Here is a 20,312-nt window from a genome sequence, read left to right on the forward strand (position 1 = left end):
GTCAATATCCAGGCCACATTTTACCCTGTAAATTTGCCATTCGTTGATTTCCGTGAGGAGCGTACGCTATTCGTCATGATGTCACTCTCGGGAAGGCCAGCCCCTTTTCTCCTTGGAGAAGACGGTCGGCCATTTTAGGTTCATCAGTCGTCATTTCACATCGCTACAGTAGGACGGAGAACGTCAGGACTCAATATTTCTCTTACAACTGTAGTGGAGAATTGCCTACTATGAACTGAAACTCTTCCTAAAATCAAAACAATTAGATCCTAGTGTGAAGTGACGCATAAGCCAGTAGTTTCCAGTGTCGAGTTGTAATTTTTTGCACCTCAATGTAGCTAGAGGAAATGGCTGTGGAAAGCATGACTGTCCATCCAAACTCCCCAACTACCAACCACGAACACAACAGTCTCCTGACTGACGAAAGGTCGAGTAATTCTACAGTCATATTTAAATGAAATTATTTATTTGTCCTGTGCTTTTACACAAAAAGCCCGGGGTTTCTTTTTCCTTTTTTTCTGTCAGAGGGATTAAATTCGCCTTTTCTGGAAAACGAGTACAGAGGTAACGCCATGTTGATACGACAACGCCAACTGGGAGGCCAAAAAAACTTCTGGGATAACGCTGTTCCCTGTGTTTTATTTACGTTTATCACAATCAACGAGCAATCGACTCGAGCCAGCCTGTCTCAAGGAAAAGAGATGAGGTTGAAACGGCTGATAAATCATACTTTAAGCGACCATACTTAACAATTCGACGATTGATCACGGCGCCTTGGTTAACTAATCACCCTCTCTTAAAAAACTTAACTAATTAGTTCAATTAATCGTGTGTGTTTGGTATCAGTAGCGATCACAGCGGTAAAAGGAAAAAACAAACATTAAACTGGTGGGTTTTTTTTGCTAACGGTGAGGCCTACTCAGGCTAGCAGCGTTAGCATGTTAGCTGGTGTTACTAACGTATGCTGTTGGCAACAACAGAGAAAGGCTAAGCTAAGGGCTAATACTTATGTTGACTGTGATTTTTAAGGTCGTCGATATTTCTAATGGCTGCTGTTTTTTAAGTAGCCCAACTTTAAGTTATTTGATCACTATCGTCGATTATTATCGGTTCAAATGCATTTGTGCCGTTGGCGGAGCGTAGCGCTTAATTGCACCCTTGGCGTTACGCACTTAAAATTGTCATCGTCTCATTAATTGTAAATAACTCAAATAAGAAAAACCCTTTAGCTCCCCTTATGAACGCCCTCAAACATTTAAGTTTAATTGTCGTTAAATTTAGATTTTTTTTCGTTTTACTGTAGTTATGGATGTATTTTAACTAACATGCCATTTTTATTCACAGTCGTGCCCACACTGACTCGTCCCCAACATCCCCCCGAAGTCCCCCCCACCTCCCCCAAAATGTGTAAAACGTCTGCAAAGCATCCCAAAAGTGTTTAAAGTCAAACACAAAAGTTCCCTTCTCCACTGTCCCCAGTTGGCAAAATTTGCTGTACCCGGTTGGTCCCCCACTTTCCAATCCCCACAAACTCCCACTTAGTGTCCCCGAAAGTTTAGCGAGAAGCTTTATTTTTTTGTTGTTTTGAGTGCAAAATGTGAAGAAAGCCCGTCACAGTAAGTATTCCCCATTTTAAATGTGGCCCTTTGTGCTTATAGAGTTAAGTTATGGAGTCGAATATTGAGCTAATAATGTGCCATAATGCATGGTAAACCATTTGATCCGGAATAATCATGTGCTCTGCTAAACCTAAGCTGTCTGGTAGGAGGTTTGTTTGGAGATTTTACACTTTGGATATAAATGGAAACTGTCTGGTGTAACTAACATGGCGAACTGATCATGCACAGGACTGGACTTTATTGTGCTCAGCTTACAAATAACAAAGTAAATAACAGTTTTTCCTCTCCACAGCTCTGTACAGCTAAGCTTGTTTTGGTAGTATAGAGTATGCTTGAATGGGGTTTGCTGTTTTATGTTATTCCCTAAATTGGGAAGCAGCAGGTGATATGTGTGTGTAAGGGGGTATTTCAGAATTGCAGGGGGGCCAACAGCTTGTGCCCATAGCGATTCCCAGCCACCCCCTATTCACAACAACCTGCCTCCACAATACAGCCAAATCCCTGTGCTATGAAAGGGAGCCCTCCTTTGTAACAGGTCTGTGCAATCATGCCAGTCATAAAGTAGGGGTCTGAGTTTGTGGTGTTTGATTAAAAGCTGATAGCTTTTTTAGGACAAATCATCTTATAGAGTCTATTAAAGTGTTTTAGATAATATGTCAAAAATGGACTGGACTGGGTTAGTTGGTATCTGATACTGCGTGTCTTTTTACATATTTCCAGAGAGAATAAGTGTAGTTTAATTCTGGCTCATGGTCCCGAGTACCAAATATGAAGACAGATTTTGTAGTTTATTCTGGATTGTGTCTTGTGAGCCATTAGCAGATAACTGATTTTTTTTTTTCTGGCAGTGAATCCAGGTTTTATGAGCCCATTTTTAATAAAAGTGAGAGTTTACTAGGTCATCTGTGGATATCTTTGCACTCTAAAACCTAAAAATCAGTCAAATCTGGAACAGCTACTAATGAAAGATGACCTTTGTACTCCTTGAAGCAGTCCCTTGGCAGGCTACATCTTGGCAGCAGCCAGGATTTGTGGTGGAAGTTGGACTTTGCTGTAGACAGTTTTCATTCTTTAAGCTAACGTGTTTGTGGCATTCTCTCTTTTTTTAATAATATATTTGCTGTTTTGAGGGGAGAAATTGGGCTCTGATGATTAAGGCTGATTAATTTGCTTCCCCTGAGAAAGCCGGTGAGCTGAGGATGTGGTGCATACTACACGTACAGTGGAGTTGACATTTTGCCTCAAAAGCAGATCAGCTGTCTTCCACCACCTGCTCCATCTTAGCTCACTGTGGGCTCAGAGGAGGACAAAACCTGCCTTTGAGAGTCTGATACTGAATGGCAGTAGTCTTCTCAGTGAATCAGTTAACTCCTGTTCACATCATCCAGAGCTCAGACCTCTCCCTGACTGCTGGACACAGTGCTTGTCAGCCTACTTTGGGTGTTGGCCTTTAGGGAGGTACTAATATTTTTTCTTTTCTTTGTTACTAACATTTTTGTGTCAACATTTTATGACGTGTGTCTTGCACAGTTTTGACGTAACAGAGTGCCACATGGTTTTTCTTTTCCTTTTGTGGGCCGGCCCAGAAGTTGGCATCGATCTGGCTCCCTCAGCTAAAAGCCAGTAGGAAGTTTCCACGGGCTTCTAGATTGTGGCAGGAAATGTGCTCTGTGGGAAATAAAAGTTTATGATAAATACATATTTTGTTCGGCAATTTAATCTGAGATTAAGACCCATTACTGCAACACTCTGTTGCAAGTTCTTGTTGTTGTTTTGAGAGATGGCCAAACATAAACACGTTAAAGTACTCAACCTTCTCTGAGGTAGTCCTCAGTAACAGCAGACATCAAACAGCAGGAACTGTCTGTTTATTTTTTTTTTCTACACCAGATGGATGTCCTTCATATTAGAAGTTAAAATACATTCAAAAGAGGAAAAAAAAGGCCTTATAGGGTATTTTTTACTCTGGCAGTGTTCCAGCTGTGGTGGCTAAAATCTGTCTGCGTACAGACAAAAACACAAACACTTGGCATATTGCGCAGACTTCCTTTGTGGTTACTTCTGCTGCTGTAGGAGTGATGATTGCATTTTATCTGTGTATGATAACACACGCACAGAGGCTCACAAGGTGAAAACACACCAGTATTGCTGTCGTGAGTGTTAATAATAGAAGCACAGTATTACATATACACATGACCTAATTTGAAGTCTGAAATTGTTCGTGCTCGTCACGTTATGAGATTAAATCCAAAGGAAAGGTGTTGATGCTTTCTGGAAGCTGTGTAGACGATGTAGAAAGTTCGCCTTGAATACACAGTATTTTAGTTCACCATTCAGCGTGTTTTTATCTATCCTTCTGTTTGGATGACCTAGATAATATGTCAATAAGCAGCTGTGCAGTCTAACCTCACTGCAGGAGCGTTTGAGTTTGTTTTTTAATCTTGAGTGCGATTATATATCCCTCCCAGTGTATGCATAAAGTGTTGTGTTTGACATTTTAGTGTTTCCTTCACCTGGCTTATATGATTGAAAGGTCATCTTATTCTTATGGCAATCCCAGGTACTTATTATGTGCAGTCTTTACAGGAATGCATGTGTATACAAATACAAAATCATTAACTTTAACATCAACCTGCCATAGATTTCAAATTCTGCAGTTAAATTTACATTTACCCATCTTACGGTGTGACAGACTGTCCATCAGAATACACCGTATAACCTTGTAAATCTTCAGCATCAGAAATTTTCCTGGCAGAAAGTGGTGCGTGCTACAGATTAATAGTCTCTTTTAGAATTATATACAACCATCAGCTCGTGTTTCATATCACAGTCACATGGCAGCAGTGTAAGCAGAGACCCCCAGACCCCCCCCAGCCAGATCCTCCAGCTCTCCAAGGGGACACGGAGGGGTTCCTGAGCCAGTTGAGAGACATGATCTCTCCAGCATGTCCTGTATCTATCCCAGGGTCTCCTCTCAGCGGCATACCCAGGATACAAAAATACAACAAACAGTAAACAAGGATCTAGATTAATTTGACCGATAATTTTCTGAAAAGTCTGAAATCGCAACGGCTCAATCGGGAAAAAATGGCACCATCTATGATATTAGCAGCAGATTATGATCGATGACTCGTTCTTGAATTGTGCGTGTATCCCTGTATCTTCAATTTTCAAATTCGCCGAGCCTCTGTACTCGTTTTCGCCGATTTACCCCCAGCTGCGTGTATAAAGTCGTTCTTGCTTCCTCCTCTTTGTTTGTATAATTTTATTGTGCATTTATCTTTGTAAAATTTTGTGACCATAATATTAAAGATGGCTTTCTTTTCATATACAGGGCAGAAGATGGAGAGCTGGAGGAGGGTGAGTTGGAAGATGATGGGGGAGAAATGGAGGAGGAAGAAATGGCAGGTGGTGTGTCAGCAGTCGGTCCAGGTGGAGACGGTGAAGAAGTGGGTGGAGGTGAAGGAGGCCACGAAGGGTCGGCGGAGCGGCCTCGGCGAAGTAGGGAGCGCCACGCTAGCAGCGGTTCAGACGACGAGAGAGCCCACCGTCGTAAGAGGAAGCGGAAGAAGGAGCGGGAAAGAGAAAAGAGGAGGTCCAAGAAGAAACGCAAATCACGACATAAAGTAAGAATTGTAGTAAACGCAGAGATGAAAACACCCGTTTTCTGGCTTAACCCAAAAATATCAACTCTAACATTTGTCCCTTTTTCTCTCAGCGTCATGCGTCCTCGGATGATGACCACTCAGACTACAGTGATGAGTCTGACTACAGTCCCAGTGAGAAAAGGAAATATAGAGAGTACAGCCCCCAGTACGGTTCTGTAAGTCTGAAAAGAAAACTTTCCCAACACACATGTTACGTGTGCATAATATAATGTGAACATGATGAAAGTATTCTCAGTTTATCAATGTCTTATCTCTCTCTAGTCTCGTGGGAGCTACGGTGGCGCAAAGAGGGGTGGTTACATGAAGATGGAGAAACAGGGTTACGGAGGTTACGATGACTACGAAGATGACAACTTTGAGGGAGAGGAAGATGAAGACATGGGGGATGACGACTACGATGACTTCACCAAGGAGCTCAACCAGTACCGAAAGGCCAAGGAGGGAGGAGGCGGCCGTGGTGGGCGAGGTAATTTCACGGCAGTTTGAAAAATAGACTTTTTAAACATATTCTGCTGTATGCTAAATATGTGCTCAGCTGACAAGTCAACACGGTTTCATAGCAAGACTGTACACGGAAAAATCAAACCTAAGATCCAACGTTGTGACAAGGCCAGCTGTCTTTTCTAGGGATGTTTTCAAACAAGGAAAGAGAAAAATGTATCACTGTGTTATCAAAGTTCACTATTTTACCTGCACCACAGTTGAATTTGCACTCGAGCATATTTGCATACATACACACAACTTCTCTTATCAATACAAATTTCAGATAAGTTGCTGACAGGTGGAATCCCACTTTTGTAGCTTATTCTTACTTCTCTCTTTGTCTTCGTGCAGGGGCCAGAGGTCGTATGAAGAACCACAGAGGCCGTGGATTAATGAGAGGAGGGAGGAGGGGAAGAGGAGGCGGCAGAGGAAGAGGAGGGCGAGGCGGAGGAGGAAAGATGGGAGGAGATGATGATGGAGACGGCTACGGAGATGAAATGGAGGTGAGGATTAGAGCTCAGAATTATATTTTGCTCCAAGTTCACAAAGAGTCAGTTAAATGACAATAATAATCCTTGTCCTTACAGTATGGAGATGATGACTACGACATGGGTGATGATGACTATGATGACTACTCGAAAGAGCTCAACCAGTACAAGAAGTCCAAAGACAGAGGCAGAGGTTTGTTTTTCGTCTCTTCCTTCCGTTTCCTTTTATTTAAATTTGACCTACGTTGTTTGTTTTTTCTTGTTTTCATATGTTATTGAGATAATTGTGTGTGCACGTATTAAATATGGACAAAGACTCAAATAATGCCATCAGTGTATGTGCAAGTGTTTCTGTGAGCCAAAAACTGAGGTACCAGACTGTTCTAAACACTCAGTTTCAGTATTCCTTTTAAAATCTTTCATCCTGTTGATGTCATAGAAGCTAGATGTCCATACTATGGCACACAGTTTGTGAGGCCAATCAGCAGAAAGTTGCATTAAAGGGAGGGTTAAGGGAGCTAAAATGGCTAAAACTAGGATTTATGCAAAATTAATGGGGAAATATATCCTTTTTTTTGCCCAAAAGTTCACTCACACTGTCTCTTGATTTCTCCACCAGGTGGTAAAGGGGGCCGCGGGCGAGGCAGAGGTAAAGGAGGGCGTGGCATGATTAGAGGAGCAAAGGGTCGAAACAGAGGGAGAGGAAGAGGAGACATGGGGAATGATGACAACGGAGACATGGACAACGGGGTAAAACTTTCATAATTATTATGAGCTCAGGTTAAGCGCCCTGATCTGGTAACAAACTGGACAGTACAGCTAATTTGTATTTGCTTGTTGTGTGGGGTGGGTTCAGGATGGTGTTGGAGGTGATGGACCGGGAATGGGGAGGAGGAATCAGAATGAAAAGCACCAGGACAAGAAAGGAAAGGCCATCTGCAAGTACTACATCGAGGGGAGATGCACTTGGGTAGGATGGCACAAATATCAATAATATGTATTATTAATGCTCTTTTATTGTATACATACAGTTAAGTTCACTTTTCAAAGTGCACATATACAAATTTTGTATTACATTAGTTCCAATCGGACATGCGCACATCTCCTTTGAGGTTGCATTAGGAAGGGCATCCGGCGCACATCTCTGCCAAATCAAACATGCAGAGTTGCCCGCTGTGCTGAAAGTAACTTTCTAACAGTTTTTCATGATTTCATACCTCAAACGCAAACACATTTTTAAAATAGTATTTTAGAGTTTTATAAAGATGTTTTAGAAAAAAATTTACACTCAACTATACTGTTTAGCACACTAGCTACCTCCTACCTGGATAAAAATATAACTGTTTCCAGTGGAAATTTCAACGTTTGGTGCCAGGAATCTATAGCTTAATGCAAATATTTTAAAAGGCTTTATACTAATATAAACTCTTATAGCAGCATGTAATAACCACAGCTGCAAGATAATGCAGAGGAAATGTCTTCTGTGTTGTTTATTTTGGTCTACAAATTATCTGTTGGCTGCTGTCTCAGCCCTGACATCCATAACACACACTTTTTTCCCATACAACAGGGCGACCACTGTAACTTCAGCCATGACATTGAGCTGCCAAAGAAGAAGGAGTTGTGCAAGTTCTACATCACTGGATTCTGTGCCCGAGCTGACCACTGTCCTTACATGCATGATATCCTTTGCTGTTGACCACATGGAGAGCCTATTTATCAGTATAGATAAGGCAGTCTGGAGTTGTGGATCAGAACCAGTTTTTCCAATCAAATTAAACTTGAATCTCTGACTAGTAAGTCAAGTTAAGAGTCAAGCTGGCAATATTTACCAGTATGAAGTTGCATAAGTGAAATCAATCCAGGGTTTACACCTGTTTATTCGGGCCACCAGGCCAAAGTTGACCCTTTGCTCGATATGTGCACCAGTGTTTTGTTTCAGGGTTTGTTTTTTAAAAGCTCCAATCGTTAAAATGACCATTTAGTTTTCATATTAGTTTTAACAGCCATTAACACTATGAAGCAAAGATGAACTAGCAAATTGTTTTATCCAATAATCAGGGTAAATGATGTATTGTTGTATGTGAGTGAGGTTAAATATGATGCAGTGCTGTATCAGTCGTCGTACCCACTTTGTCTGATGTTGACACAGCTGATAATGTGACACGAGTGTTCCTCCTTGACTCCTGTGCTACGTGAATTCCCCTGTAAGCTGTTCCACACCACAGGGAAGTGTGTCAATGGTGACGAGTGTATGTTCTCCCACGAGGAACTCAATGATGATACTCGGGAGCTGCTTAACAAGGTAGGAACCTCCGACCTCGAAGACAGTCACCTCGTTTATCTTCTGTAAACTCTCACAATATTAAGTGTATATAAGTTAGATTTTTGTCACTCGCACAGTCTGCCAGTTTAAGTTGACAGACTGTTGTTTTTGTTTGCCTTCAGTTATGTTTCTTTAAGATTCACCCAGCAGAGTATTTTTCTTGGTTTTGTAGATGCTGGCAGAGGATGCAGAAGCTGGAGCTGAGGACGAAAAAGAGGTGGAGGAGCTGAAGAAGCAAGGAATTAACCCGCTTCCTAAGCCCCCTCCTGGAGTCGGCCTCCTTCCAACCCCTCCCCGGCCCGTTCCTGTTGAAACCAACACAGGTGGTGTGGATTTTGCTGGGCCTCCAGCTGGTGACTTTGGGGGTCTTCCTGGACCTAATCAGGTGCCCATGGCTGTCAAAGGTCCCCCAGGACCAGGGCCTGTTCCTGTCCCTGGTCCCTGCGTCGGTCCACCTGTCCACGGTCCTGATGGAAGTCCCTTCCAAGGTGGCCCGCCGAATCCCCCTGGCCTTCCTCCTCCTCCCCACATGGGTCCCCCACCTCCTGCTGGTGGAGGAGGAGGAGGAGGAGGCATGGGGAAGAAGATCCCCTCGTTGTTTGAGATTAAAGTTCAGCCCACAGGACAGCTGGCCCAGAAACTCGCAGTTAGGTAAGAGATCAGAAATGCAAAGAATTAAAGTGAGTATTTGTATAATCCGCATCCTGACTTTGTCTGTAAGAAGATCCAAGTTCTCAGTTTTTGGAATGTAGGAATACTGTCTGAGGTTTTTACTCTGAGAACTGAAAACGTTTTCTGAACATCTGTGAAATTGCGTTAAGGCTGAGAAGCATCTGCTTAGATTCACAACAGCTCAAAGGTTCCTCCCAAAACCCGCGGGCCCTGAGTGTTGAGTAGACAAAGGATTTTCAGTGCAATAATTATTTTAGTGTTTGGTTATTGGTTTTGTCAGACTTCTAGGAAATGCACAACTAGCAGAGAATAATGTGTAACAGGAACTAGTATCTACATTTTTTTAATTAACTCTAAATAATTAAAAAAAAATGTTTGCTTTGAGAGTCACTATCCGAATTCTAAATCACACTCCCGCTTTTGTATTAGAAGCCAGGGCCCCAGTACCAACCAGGGTCAGACCCCAACACCTGGACCTCAAGGGCCCCCTGGTGCCCCTCCTCCCAGATTCCCTGCCCCTCCAGGTATGATGCCCCCTGACATGCAGAACATGGGCCCCAACCTTGGAATGAACCAGGGCCCTCCCAACATGGGACCCGGTGGACCACCAATGATGGGAGGATTTCCACCAGGAGAGGGCCCTCCACATGGAGGTGCTATGCCTCCAGGTCCTCCTCAGGGAGGAGGAAACTTCTACAATAACTTCTACAATCAGCAAGAGGGTATGAAGATGGAGGGTGTGGTTCAAGAAGGTGAGATCATTTTATACTAAATACCAAAATAGAGTTGGAGCAGCTTACTTCAAACAATAGTGGCTCTTAAACTTATGAGAATGTTGTCTGTTCCCTATCAGGTGACAGTTACCAGGGTTTTTCCGGTATGGACGAGAGAGGAGGCACAGGAACATTTGGAAATCAGTCAGGCAACCAGGAAGGCCCTGCTAATGGAGCCACAGCCAATCAGGGGGGGATTTCTGTGCCTGACTTTCTGCCACCTGCTCAGCGCGTCCTCTTCATGAGGATCCAACAGAAGCAGCAAGAGGAAGAGGAAAGAGCTCGCAGGATGGCTGAGGGAGGAGCAGAAAAAAGCAGAGACACTGAAGGTAGAGGAACAGCACCTGCATCTGTGTATAAATGATTCCTGTGGCATAGTGAGATGTAGCATCCTTTGCAAGTATTCCTCTTTCCGTATGACTGTCTAAGAACAGGAGAAACCTGTAAAACCAAAGACTTAAGACTTAAAACCATTTTGTGTGTAACAGAAATGAGACGGAGGTGACCCTTTCAGTGATTGCTTAGAGTTGACCAAAATGTCAAATCCCTCTTTTCCTAGGTGACTCAGGGAACTGGTATTCTAGCGAGGATGAGGATGGCGGTGGGAGCGTGACTTCCATCCTGAAGACCCTCCGTCAGCAGACCCAGGCTCCTCAAAAATCTGACGTGCATCCGAGCGACCCACGCCTTGTGAAAGCCTCTCCTTCCCACCCTCCGGCTCGCCCAGCAGACCCCCGCTTAGCTCGGGATCCACGCTTGGCACGTGCTGCTGAGTCAGCTCAAATCTCTGACCCCACCCACTCCACACTCGCTCCATCGTCATCTGGACCACCTGCAGACCCCAGGCTAGCTAGGCTAGCTGCTGCTGCCTCAGCAGGATCTGCCTCCCATTCGCCTCCAGCTGCTAAGCCTGAACCTCCCCTGGTCTATAAGCCCCCTCCGCTCACGACCCCGGCAGTGGATGAGGAGGAGACTGAGCGGGTTCTACGGGACAAGCCCGTGCCGATTCCTCTGGATCCGCTCATGGGTATGGCTCTGAAAGACCCACGTTCCCAGTTGCAGCAGTTCAGCCACATCAAGAAGGATATTGTTCTTCACATGCCAGCATTCGCTAAAACGATCACCTGGTCTCCTGAAGATCTGCTTCCGCTCCCTATTCCCAAGCAGGACCTGCTTCCTCTACCCCCGGGCATCCCTCCCGTGTCCACCCTTGACTCACGTCTGTCCCGCGGTCAGCAGCAGCAGTTACACACGCCACTCACTCACTCGCAACCTCCTTCCGTACAGCCTCCTCCTTCCTTAGACGCCCCTGCTCCCTCCTCCTCAGCTTCTACCCTCCCAGAATTTGAATTTCTGTCTCGCATCCTGAAGAATGTTAACTCCAGCACGTCCCAGACTCCTTCTCCTCCTCATTTACCCACACCCCCTACCACTATGCCAGTTATGGGTCAACCTCAGTCCATGCCTGCAGCTTCTATAGAAAAGCCTGTTGACCCCCGTGTTGCCCGCAAAGTCCCCTCTGATCCCCGTCTCCAGCCACCGAAGTCGGCACTGAAGCAGCCATCAGAACCTGTGCCCCCTCCGTCCACATCTCCTGCACCAACATCTAGTTCTTCTCCACCTGCCATCGCTCCCTATGACCCACGGTTGCTCTCCTCAGTTGGGGCAGGGCGCAGTGTAGGGGCTGGGACACCAGGGGGTGCCAGTGTGCTGAGCAGCATTAGTCTGTATGACCCTCGGACTAACAAACCAGGCAGCCCTGGTACCAGCAGTGGCGCTAACAACTCTCCTAACTCAGCCAGCCAAACTGAGTCCAAACTCAGTGACCCCACAACGAGTAAACCTAAATCCAAGGAGCCCCTCTTTGTTCGGAAGTCTGCATTGGACCAACCTGAGCCAGAGAAAAGTACAGAGCAAGGCACGGATAGATACAACAGCTATAACAGGCCCCGGCCCAAACCTGCGCCCTCACCTAACTCCACAGCTCAGGGCGGGCCTGCTGCAGCTGGGGTGGCTGCAGCTGGAGGTCAGGGTGCTCCTGGATCTGCTGCAGACCAGGCGCCTGCAGGGGTCCATAACCTACCAGTATCCTCTTTATTTGGTGTTGTGAAGCAGGCTAGTAAGCCTGGCGGGACAAGCAGCCCCTTTGGGGGAAACAGCCCTGCACAGTCTGATCAGGCGGCCGCAGAGCAGGACAACGGCTCCCTGAAGGAAGTTTTCAAAGGCTTTGACCCCACAGCCTCTCCCTTCTGCCAGTGACACTGATCCTGGGACCCTGACGCCCCAGATGTGGCAGCTGGGTGTGGGTTGTTTCAGGTTTTTGGACACTGAAAATGTCAGTGCAAAGAGAAACGTGCACTGCGGCAACTGCCTGTAAGACGAGTTTTGATAAGATTGGCAGCAGACATATTACACACAGACACACACACACACCCAAACACAGTGTTTCAGATTCTATAAAAGACTCTCGGGTACCGTTTAAAGTTTAAAGTGAAATCTCTATTTTAAACAGACTTATTGATGTATAAATAGATGTATTCTCTCATCTCAGTGCTTAATGAAAATGATTATCCTGACAACAGACACACATTTATATGGAATGAAACTTTAGGCATCACATGTGTTTAAATCTCCTTTTATTTAAGTTTCTCACATCCTTCTGTTTCATATTTCTTCTCTTCTTAAAGCTGATGTGCTCGTGTATATATGCATATTTTCTGGTTAGTTACAGATGGCTGTGCTCTTTGTAACAAATTAAAAGCTTTTTTTATATCTGATTTTCCCAACAATATATTGTTTATTTTTGGTGTTTCTTTAAACAGAATCAAGAGCACTGAGGCAACTTACTTTACACCTGTCAAAAACTAAATGCCCTCCACATCACTGCCTTTGCTTTCATCCACTGTCCTCTGTCTTTGGCGTCACATCAAACTAAAGCATTTTTTTTTCTTTCCACGTTACTTTTTTTCTGCAGAAATGACTGAAATGGTCTTTATTCTACTTAAATGCTTTTTTAAGTATTTTTCTACTCCTTTGCACTGTCAGCTTGTGTCTCTGAGGCTTGTATTTATATTTTGAGTGGCTGTAACCCTTCAGGCTGTTCATGTACAGCTCCATTTCAGGTGTTTAGCTCTTACAGGTGACAGGCTCTTTAATCACTACACAACCGTTGAAGCCCCTAATTCTCACAGATTTTGCCTTTACTCCAGTCTTGTTGCTGTGAGGAGAAACAGACTTTCACTTGAACATTTATTTTTATCGGTTTGTGAATATGGAGAGCACTTAAGCTCTAGTTTCCATAAAGCTTAAGGGGGCGTTAGGAAAAAGCAGGAAACAGGTTTAGCTGCTCAGACTGATGACTGACTCTGTCACTTCGCTCTCCAATGGCACATTTAGTTAGCGGTTAGTTATCCATTGAATCATGTCCTTTTATCTCTGCTGCCAAAACTGGTTTTGTCAAAGTTATTTCCATGTATTTCCTCCTAATTACATTTGAATTTGGACCACTGAATTAAAAGTCATCTACATCTCAGCGTTTAGTTTCTTTGTTTTGTTTTATTAGCTGTTCTGAATAGAGAAGTTTTCTGCCTTGCATTCTCAATTGAAATGCTTGGCTGGTGGCACCATGACAATCATAAACTACATTTGGACCTAAAATTCAGACGACTTGTACGTGTCGCACTCATCTGTGCCCCCTCCTGCTTTTCATCTGAACCATGCCAACCAAAATAAATGAAACAAACTAAAAAAAATGTTTGAAAAAGTGGACGTGTAATTGTGGAAATGTTCACGGTTTGGACTCGCAGCTTAGATGAGAGTGCAAGTCTTCTCTCCAGAACGTCTGCCATAAACGCCATGAACTGTGTGAATTAGAAGTGAATCCAGCGTCTGAATCAGGGTGAGGGAAAGCGGTTGTTCCTGTTTGTTGTAAGGGGGGAGCGGTTTCATTGCCAGTCTCGTTGGCGAATCTGTACGTGAGCGGTCAGTTGTGGCGGGTTCAGATGTTTTTGACCTCCAGAAAGTGAAGATTGTACAACAGCTCTCAGGATCGTGTTCGTCCATCTTGTGTATAAACGTTTTAATTTATTTTTTTATACTTGAGTAAATATACTTCCTCACTTGTAAATTTTGAGCTGAATCATTTTGTATGTCAGAGATTACCACTCACCCTAGTGGGGCGTCGGCGCGCTGCAGCAGTGTGAGGAGAGGAACGACGTTCACGTCTGGTTTTGTGTATGAAGATTCAGATAAGAAAAACTCACTATTATGTCGTCCTCCCTGCCAGTCCATTTAAAAGCCTGTCAGGAGGCTGAGTGTCAGCTATAGCAAGTGTGAAAGTTGTTTGTTTTTTCCTTTATGGATTTCTTTTTGTTTGGTTCCTTTTTTTTCCTCACTATGTAAATTTGACCAGTATCCAGTTCCCGTCTTTGGAGGACTGGAGTTTTCTAACTGTACACTGTAGGTGAGGTTGTAAGTATTTAAATAAAATTAATACATGATCAACCAGTTTCAAGTATTTCCTGTGTTGTCAGTACCTCGGATGATTCATTTGACGCATTTTTGTTTTCTGTCAAAGTCTCTAAGTAATTCATTGAAGTCACGATTGTTCAGCCGGATGAAGGTTGTGAGCGCTGAGCTGTCTGTCTGTGTCTCCAGTCAAATCAGATTATCTAAAAACGCCCTTTGGCCTGCTTTTCAGATGTATTTTTCACAAGCAGGCTGTCATTTTTTTTTATCTTGTTCTTTTATATATTTAGACCTGAACCGTGCAGTTCTTGGCTCGGCCCCTGTGGATTTGGATCAGTACCTCAGCAGCACACAGGCTGTTTCCTGGTTAAGTACGATCCACTACTGACTCACTTCCTGCTACCCTCCCATCCTGCAGCACTGGCTCCAGGAAGACAAACTATTCATCCCGAACCTCAAAGGTTTCCTATCACACACGCGAGCGCACATGTTCTCCTCTGCCAGTTTGGTTCTACGTGTTGTACCCGCCTGTGACCTTCAGCACAGCACAACACAATGTTATACGAGGTTATCCAATAGCTAATTAAAATGATTATTACCTTTATTTAATTAGGAAGTCTCAGACATTAAATCTCGTATGTCTTCCTTGGCCAAACGAAGTAACGTAAAACACCAAATCTACAACATCATAAATTCAACTTTAAATTCTAAGGTTTTAGAAATTGGAAAATATTAGTATTGTCTAAAGATTAGGTAGAAACAAAGTATGACATTACAAAATTATTTAACAGAAACTACAGGGCAGTGATTATCAGTTGTACACTACTTTTTGTAAGGCGTTGGACAAACATGGAGTCGGCAAATGTCTCAGCAAATTCACCCCACGGTGATGTTCAGGCCTCGGCTGGCTCATGACGACAAAATTAGAAAAAGAATGAACAAGTGGGGCTTGTTTGGACGTGTTTCCAGCTCACGTTTGCAAAGTTGTATCTGAACAAACCAAAAGACTTCAGGAGCACGGCAGACCAAAGTGGAGATGTTTGACAATGATGCACAGCATCAACTAAAGAACCCAGAACATCAGCACAAACACCTCAAGCCAACTGCCAGCACGCTGTTGGAGGGGTGATGATTTGGGCTGGTTTTGCAGCCACGAGGCTTAAGCACCTTACAGTCACCAAGTCGACAGTGAACTACTCTGTTTACCAAAGTAATCTAGAGTGAAATGTGAGGCCGTCTGGCAGGTTGGTTGCTCTGCTCTGCAGAAGGACAATGATCCCAAGTGTGTGCAGACCCCTGAGGAACAACGTTTTAGAAGTCAAGATTTTTCATTCTTGACAATAAAATATATTTCATGGTAAGACAGTTATGATTTAAACCATTGTATTGTTTTATCAGAAAATATTTTAGCATGGTTATAAATAAAAATATCATAATTTAATGTGACAAAGCGCTTTTAAAACTGTAAAGACTGCCCTGATTAGGTCACATTTATCTTTGACTTGGGTCTTTCTTAATTTGGCCTGAGGAGGCTGTGGTGCAGATGTTTATCAAAATTTGGGACATCTGCACGTGAACTGCCTTCAATAAACTTTGGTTTGTATTGTAATATCTATTCTCAACTTCTTCTCCATTATAATTTATTTATAAAACATCAAAACAGCTAAATAGGTTTACATTTTTAGTAATGACAAAACTGAAAGTAAAGTAAAGACAGTCTGGAAAACCCACTAAATTTAAAACAAACAAAAAAAAGAAATCACAAAAACATTCTTCACTCTTCAGCACAGCTGAAGTTTTCCAGATAAGATCCGTGGGATGGAATATGGTGATCCAGACTTCTGAGAACATGCAACCTCATTGCTGAAATAGGGAAATGTGGAGCGCTGTCATCTGCTTTTAGTATGATGCATTGGGTTTTTTTGTATTGTTAAGTGGATGACCTGTACTGATAGTGGTGTTTTCCCAGAGTTCCCTCACACTCTGAGTTGTGCGTTCGGCGTATCTGTTATCAGTAATCTGCTTAGCTCCCTGTTCGGGGAAACTACCTGTGGTGAGAGTATATTTAGAAGACGTGATCCTCTTAGAGGACGACTTCAGCTTGGATTTGGACTCTGATGGTCTGTGAGCCGCAGTGCTCGCAGTGCTGGTCCTGCGCCTGTGGGGGCGCAGTGTGAGAAGGGTGACGTTGGTGGCCAGGCTGAACTTTCAATCTCCATTCACAAGATCTCTTATGTCTCTCTCTTTTGTGCCCGTCTGTCTCGCTATCATGAGAGTCTCTAAAAAAATTCCCACATGCTGCACGCTGAAGAGTGGAGGACACAGATGTTAAAGGACTAAAGGGATTTATTGCACCCAGAGGACTGGGAATTACTATTAAAGAGCTTCTTTGCTTAAACAATTAACCAACTAATCCCATCATCTGCGTTAAATAAAAGTAAAGAACATATTACTGTCCTGTGGTCGTTGCCTCTCCCAGGCGCCCACGCTCTCCAGACAGGGAGTCTGTCTGTCTCTGTGAGCTGCTTGTTGGAAGCCGATTCAGATAAGAGTGTCTGTTAACGCCAGAAATACACAAATGTAAACTCCACCTCTCATTTCTCCTCTTTGTCTTATTATTATGTTGGGACAGCCAAGCTGATCATTTTAACACAACTGCCAGAAAGTCCTTCTGAACTCTGTGAAAACTGCAACTGAATCCTGCAGCAGATCCAGCTCAGAGACTTATTAGACGTTATTAGGCTTATTTTTAATCCTCGTGTTTGGCAGGAAAGTAGGAACTGTGTGCGCTGAACCGAACAGAGCAGCAAAGAAAATGCCACATACATACATAGTTCTGTTCATTACCGTTAGTAGCACACGGTAGTAGTTTTTATCCACAATACACACAAAAAAACCCTCAGATGCTGTGTTGTAACCTGATTAAAGCTTATTTTATTAAATAACAGACTCAAACTTTGACCTGATTCATAGCCGTCTAATCCTAATCCCACTGGATATTACTTTGTTGTTATGATTGTTGTGTAAACAAGCAAACAATTCAAAGACACTGGATAATCTGAGGTGTCGCATGGACCAAAACATAACGTCCCTGAGGTGTTCTATTGGATTTAGGCCAGACATTGTCGTGGACCAGGAGGAACCCTCTGCACAGCTTCTCTAGACCCTTTAACGTTTGTCACGTGTGCTCAAGGTAACCCTGCTGTCATGTGTGAAAAGCACAGTGGTGCACCTGGTAATTCTGGTATTCTGTGCCAAATGCAAGTCGGGCTCGATGGTGCTGGGCAGTGAGCACAGGGTCCACCCTCGTGAAGTACGCTTCTGATTGTTTGGTCAGAGACATTCTAAGCTGCATTTTGTAGCTCTGGCAGTGCTCATCCTGTTCCTCCTGTCACTAAGAAGCAGATACTGGTCCCGCTGACTGGTTAAGGATCTTCTACGGCTCTGCCCAGCTCTCATAGAGTAAGCACCTGTCTCCTGGAATCTCCTCCATGCTATTGAGCTTGGAGACACAGCAAGTCTTCTGGCATCGGCTTGTATTTACGTGCCATCCTGGAGGAGTTGGACTACCTGTGCATCCTCAGCAAGCATGTGCCTGTAGGGTCCAGGTATCACCTCATGCTACCAGTAGTGACCATGACCCGAGTCAAATGCAAATCAAGTGAAATAACAGTCAGAAAAGGTGAGAAGGGAGGAAATTTCTGTGTCCCTCACCTGTAAAATCATTCCTGTTTTGAGGTTTGTTCCATTGTTGCCCGTCTCGTGCAGCTGAAACTGATTAACAGCGCCCTCTGCTACTTACCGACCAGATCGGTATCCCAGAAGTTTAACTGACGCTGATTAAAACCTGTTCCTTTAATTTTTTTGAGCTAATGTCAATGCTATGTGGTCCGTGTGATCAGTAGAGTAACAGCCAGTTGGGAATGTTTCAGACTGACCATATTAGGCCTCATGTAATGCGTTTTTGGGAGAAAATGTACAGAAAATGCAGGAAATGATAAAAAGTTCAAACGTGTGGAATGTCCCTTTAATGTTATTTTTATGTGCTGAGGAAGAGGTGCGCCATCAATCTGTTTCTGCTCCTGCTGAGGCATGTTGCCAGTTTGTGACCTCTACACAAACTGGCAACATGCCTCAGCAAACTGCACCTGGTGGGATACAGCAAATTGATATCCAACTGAGTTTAACACCTCTATTTTCTGCTGATGCTTTCTGCAAACATCAGCTATTTTAAAAACATATTGTTGTTGTTTACAGTAATTAAAAGTCTGAATCCTTCTTGAGGGAATCAGACTTACAATGTATCAAATCATATGATAGATCACTTAAAGTTTGACGTATTTGATCCACCAGGAATCAGATTAACACGAGTTCTGCAACAACGTTTTTTGTTGGAGATGGTGAAGGAATCGTGACCGGTTCTCCTGCATGAGAAGAAAAGTCGAGAACAGGACGCTCCCTTCTGTGTCAGCTCCACCTGCTGCGTCAGAAGGATTTTCTTTAAAACTCGCCTGGTGCCACTTCTTGCATCTTCTGTTACTGCGCTGACTCCACCCATCTGGTGCTCCAGAAAATGTAAGCACACAGCTACACCCGATGAGTTTCATACAGCCTATCGTGACGTCAGAAGACCCTAAGAACAAATGATTTCTGAGAGACTCTGACAGCTAAAAGACTTGGCAGTGTTCACTGTGGCCTTCAGCTGCAAAGTTTCCGATGAATAGATCAGCAGTGTGAGGTTGGGATGAACAAACTGACATCACTGTGCTGGTATGTATCTGTTCAACATGTGACTGGAGCCTTTGTGGAAGACACATGCTTGTGCCTGTGCACATAAGTGCCTGTGTGTGTTCCTATAGATCAGCCTCACAGCTCAGTATCTGTGTTGTATCGGCCTTCGTGTGTGTGGCTGTTTGTATTAATCATCATTTCACTTACAGTAAATACAACCCTGAGATCATTTTTTGTGACAGTGTAGCAAAGGGTGGGTTTGATATCAAACTCATCTGGATTAGATAATCCTGACCAGAATGAACCCTTAGACTCACTCTCCCTTTAGTTATCTGCAATAGGCCTTGGCTGCTGGGGGCTTCCCATGATGCACTGAGTGTTTCTTCTTCAATCTCCTATTTGTTTATACACCATGTTGTATTCGATCATTAGTTATTACTAATCTCTAAATCTCTTCCACACTGTTTGTGTTGCCCTTTTGCCCTCCCTCACCTTCGATCGTTCACTGCAGATGGCCCCGCCCCTCCCCTGGTCCTGCTGGAGGTTTCTTCCTGTTAAAAGGGAGTTTTTCCTTCCCACTGTCACAAAGTGCCTTCTCACAGGGGGTTTGTGTCAAAACTGAGCAGTTTTGGACTAATATTATAATATATGTATTTTGTATTGCTGTCCCTCGTTCTCCCTGCATATGTGTCTGTGTGGGTGTGGCCCTGGCAGGTGATTGGCCACACCTGAAGACCATGTGACACCTGCAGCTGATCAGGCCTCGTCGGAGGAGCTACTTGATAGTGTGGTGGAGCTCTCTCCGACGCTGGATCATTGCGTGGCTTCACGTTAGTCTCTCGACCAGTTCTTAGTTTGAGTCTCCTGCATTATTGCATGTCTGACAGCTGCCTCTCTCTTATGTTCCCAGGAGTAGCGAGAGACGAGAGGGCAGCGAGCATGGGGTGCTCATCACGGAGAAGCGGAGACAGGAGCACTAACACTGGGAAGAGGACACGTCACGGGAGTCGGGAGAGCACGGGATTTATTGTCATGTTTTTCCATCACTGTAAATAAACGCACTGTTTATACACAGAGCACCGCGC

General features: G+C 44.0%; 1 protein-coding gene and 1 long non-coding RNA gene across 3 annotated transcripts; both read left to right on the top strand.

The window, feature by feature from the left end:
• The first annotated feature begins 123 nt into the window (after positions 1–123).
• Positions 124–14,532, top strand: zc3h4 (zinc finger CCCH-type containing 4). 2 transcript variants are annotated; one of them, XM_080888710.1, is made up of 14 exons: positions 124–427; positions 4,954–5,245; positions 5,338–5,442; positions 5,549–5,753; positions 6,122–6,273; positions 6,358–6,451; positions 6,878–7,008; positions 7,115–7,228; positions 7,829–7,940; positions 8,454–8,563; positions 8,757–9,235; positions 9,686–10,008; positions 10,110–10,358; positions 10,589–14,532. In XM_080888710.1, exons 1-14 carry the CDS (start codon positions 348–350, stop codon positions 12,286–12,288), a joined length of 4,146 nt encoding a protein of 1,381 aa, XP_080744836.1. In that variant the 5' UTR covers positions 124–347; the 3' UTR covers positions 12,289–14,532. The 2 variants fall into 2 exon arrangements, with proteins under 2 accessions (XP_080744836.1, XP_080744837.1); XM_080888711.1 differs by having other exon boundaries at positions 9,689–10,008.
• Positions 14,533–19,818: 5,286 nt separating this feature from the next.
• On the top strand, positions 19,819–20,303 carry LOC308401186. Its single transcript, XR_013972484.1, has 2 exons — positions 19,819–20,057; positions 20,138–20,303. It is a non-coding gene; the product is annotated as an uncharacterized lncRNA (long non-coding RNA).
• Positions 20,304–20,312: the final 9 nt, after the last annotated feature.

Source organism: Rhamphochromis sp. 'chilingali' (assembly GCF_963969265.1).
Source record: "Rhamphochromis sp. 'chilingali' genome assembly, chromosome: 8".
NCBI lineage: Eukaryota > Metazoa > Chordata > Actinopteri > Cichliformes > Cichlidae > Rhamphochromis > Rhamphochromis sp. 'chilingali'.